Genomic DNA, 2,718 nt, shown 5'->3' on the forward strand with positions numbered 1-2,718 from the left:
CACGAGTTAAGTGCCTTGATGTTTACGGTAGAATTTTCGAAAATGTATTATACTAGTCCATTATATGTATACAGTGGCCGTCTTGTAGTGCACTCAACACAACACTCGCAGCTAAGAAGGGAACACACGTCACAAGACGCGGTTTACACAGAAAATAAGAAAAACAACCCCGTAGCGAACGAACCACATGCAAGTTTTAATTAAGACAAATAAGATGAATTATCTTAACAAGTATTAGCGAGTGTATATTTATCTTAGTTGACAAATACGGACTTTTTAAATACTTTTTAAATGGTGTTGTGAAAACATATGAGGGCAAGCAATGCAATAGATTGACGTAGTTGGGACACCTGATGATGGCACTATGTTGCCGAAACATGTTGTGAAGTGACAGGTGAAATTGAGTGCACTACAAGACGGCCACTGTATACATATAATGGATGAAAATCAGTCCAACAGGACGCTAAAATATAACAGTATTATACCAGGTAAACTGTACCAACTTTGTTACTTGAACAATAAATACCGGTATCAGAAACAGCACGTGATATCTCTTTCTTATTAACAGTTTCAAACTGTACAGTGAAATAACTCAATCTCGGAATCGTTTAAGAATAGGATACATGTACATGCATATTTCTTTTTGCCAATACTATGACCCCCCAGACTATTGACCTTTTCTCCTTGAGACCCAATATAACTTCCAAAAACATGGCAGTTTTCTTATGTAAATCGAAAGAATTCTTACTGGTAGCCGTAAGTGACATTCGCGTTTGCGCGTTTCGTTTGTTGACAATTGAAATCCCTACGTTTACGAAGTAAAATGGAACATACTTAAATTCGGAGTACCTATACTTCCTTACGGTTTCTTTTTTAAAATTGCACACCTTATTTACCTCAATACTTATTATTGCAGAAAAAATATATTATTGTTGCAAACTTTAGCGGATAGTGGGTATCGCGTGGTCAGCGCAACGAATCCTCACGGCCGTTAATTTCAGTTTTCTAGACCGTAGCCGCTATTTCCTTTAAATAGCTCATCAATTATCCGCACAAGACTGAGTGGTCCCCCTTCCAGACCCACTACTTCTCAGAAAAATCTGGTAGCGCCGGGAATCGAACCCGGAATTCTGGATCTGTAACCAGGAACTCTGACCGCTAGACCAGAGGGGCGGTTAGTTTGCACTAACTTCACCGACAAGCGTCGGTAGCTCGGTCGATATAGTTCGCTTGAGGGCTAAAAACACAGAGTTTTTTATCCGTTGTCTTTTTTTTAGCTAGGAGTTGTGTGTATAAATGGAATGGTCAATAAATCGAGTTGCCAATCGAAACTCCGTCTATAGTCACTCACACACAAGACAATACTAATTGCGAATTATCGTAGACAGTCGTATAAATGCGAGTGCAAAGGTTTACATTATTTTTAATAAAAATTGGCGAGGAAATTAGGGTTTGGTCAAAACCAGAATGAAGGCGCCATGTCAGAATGTCGGGGAACCAGTGGTTAAATAGATCTCCCGCCGCCACGGCTGGTGGCTCTGCCATCGCTCAACGTGCGAACTTACCAACGTCCCTGAAACACCTGCTGTTGGGCGTGATGTGGTGGTAGCCAGGGGAGCAAGTGCAGAGTCCGTCTGCTCCACACGTCGCCGTCATCAGGAAAGCCGTACATTGCTCATTCTCCTCACAAGGCTCACCCACATTGTCCGCCGCTGCACAGAAGACGTTTCGACAACAGCTCCTTGTGGCACAAGTTTCGGACATATTTTGAACACTGAAAATATTTCTCGACGCAATAAAATCGTTACGGTGATGTATGAGAATATGGCAACACAGTGCGCCGACTGTGCCCAGCGCGGGCTGATTGCATATAGTGACAGACCTGTCAATAGTAGTGTCATCAGCTGTCATATAAAGTAAAATTATAGTAAAGTTGTCCCTATGCTTAACTAATTAAGCACTACGCCATGAAGACATATAGGAGAGTGGATGTATAGATCCATATTTTGTCGACCTCGGCACCAGCTGCAGGTGAGTTGCCAGCTTCACACTTCTGTCGCTTTATCCCCGGAGAAAGAGCCCCTGGTACCCATTGGATAGGAGTTTGAGTGGATCCCAGAGCCGGACTGGACGACGTGGGGAAGAGAAAATTGCTGACCTTATCGGGACTCGAACTCCAAACCCTCGGTCGTCCAGCCCGTAGCCAGTCGCTATACCGAGTACGCTAGCCCGCCTCCTGTGATCTGCAGTCATTTTCATGAAAAGCGTTTACTTAGCGGAGTATCCTGAAACCTGGATTTTGTATTTATCCAGTATTGTTTATGTTGTAGGTAGGCTAAGCAGAGCCCTTAGTTTGAAATAGAGTGTAGTGTGGCTTGCATTGTTCGTTTAATCGACAGTTTTGGAGATTGTATACAATCCCAGTTCATAAATACTCTGTACAATGCCAATTCATTGCCCTTATTGCTGCTCAAATTGTGGGATAGCTCTGACGGCTTTCATGTTCGGAGCTTCGTCTGTGACTAGGCATTTGACTTAATGCACAGTAAGCAAGTTAGTAGTCGTACAGAGGCTGCGCCATAGCTCAAGCGTTTAGATGCTGACTTCCCACTGCGGAGGCCCGGGTTCAATCCCGGCTCTGGTCAAGTGGGATTTCTGGTGGACAAAGTGGCGCTGGGGCAGGTTTTCTCCGAGTACTTCGGTTTCCCCTGCCAATCT

At 43.6% G+C, this 2,718-nt stretch overlaps 1 protein-coding gene across 1 annotated transcript in view; it reads right to left on the minus strand.

Moving 5' to 3' along the window:
- LOC111867546 overlaps window positions 1-1,736 on the minus strand; it is a 5,823-nt gene extending 4,087 nt beyond the window's left edge. Inside the window, exon 1 of the mRNA XM_023857525.2 lies at window positions 1,566-1,736. Coding sequence (XP_023713293.1) covers window positions 1,566-1,656 — 91 coding nt within the window. The 5' untranslated portion in view covers window positions 1,657-1,736. The remainder of the gene's footprint in view (window positions 1-1,565) is intronic.
- Between the last annotated feature and the right edge of the window lie 982 nt (window positions 1,737-2,718).

The sequence above is a fragment of the Cryptotermes secundus genome, unplaced genomic scaffold (genome assembly GCF_002891405.2).
Source record: "Cryptotermes secundus unplaced genomic scaffold, Csec_1.0 scaffold1979, whole genome shotgun sequence".
In the NCBI taxonomy this organism is placed as follows: Eukaryota; Metazoa; Arthropoda; class Insecta; order Blattodea; family Kalotermitidae; genus Cryptotermes; species Cryptotermes secundus.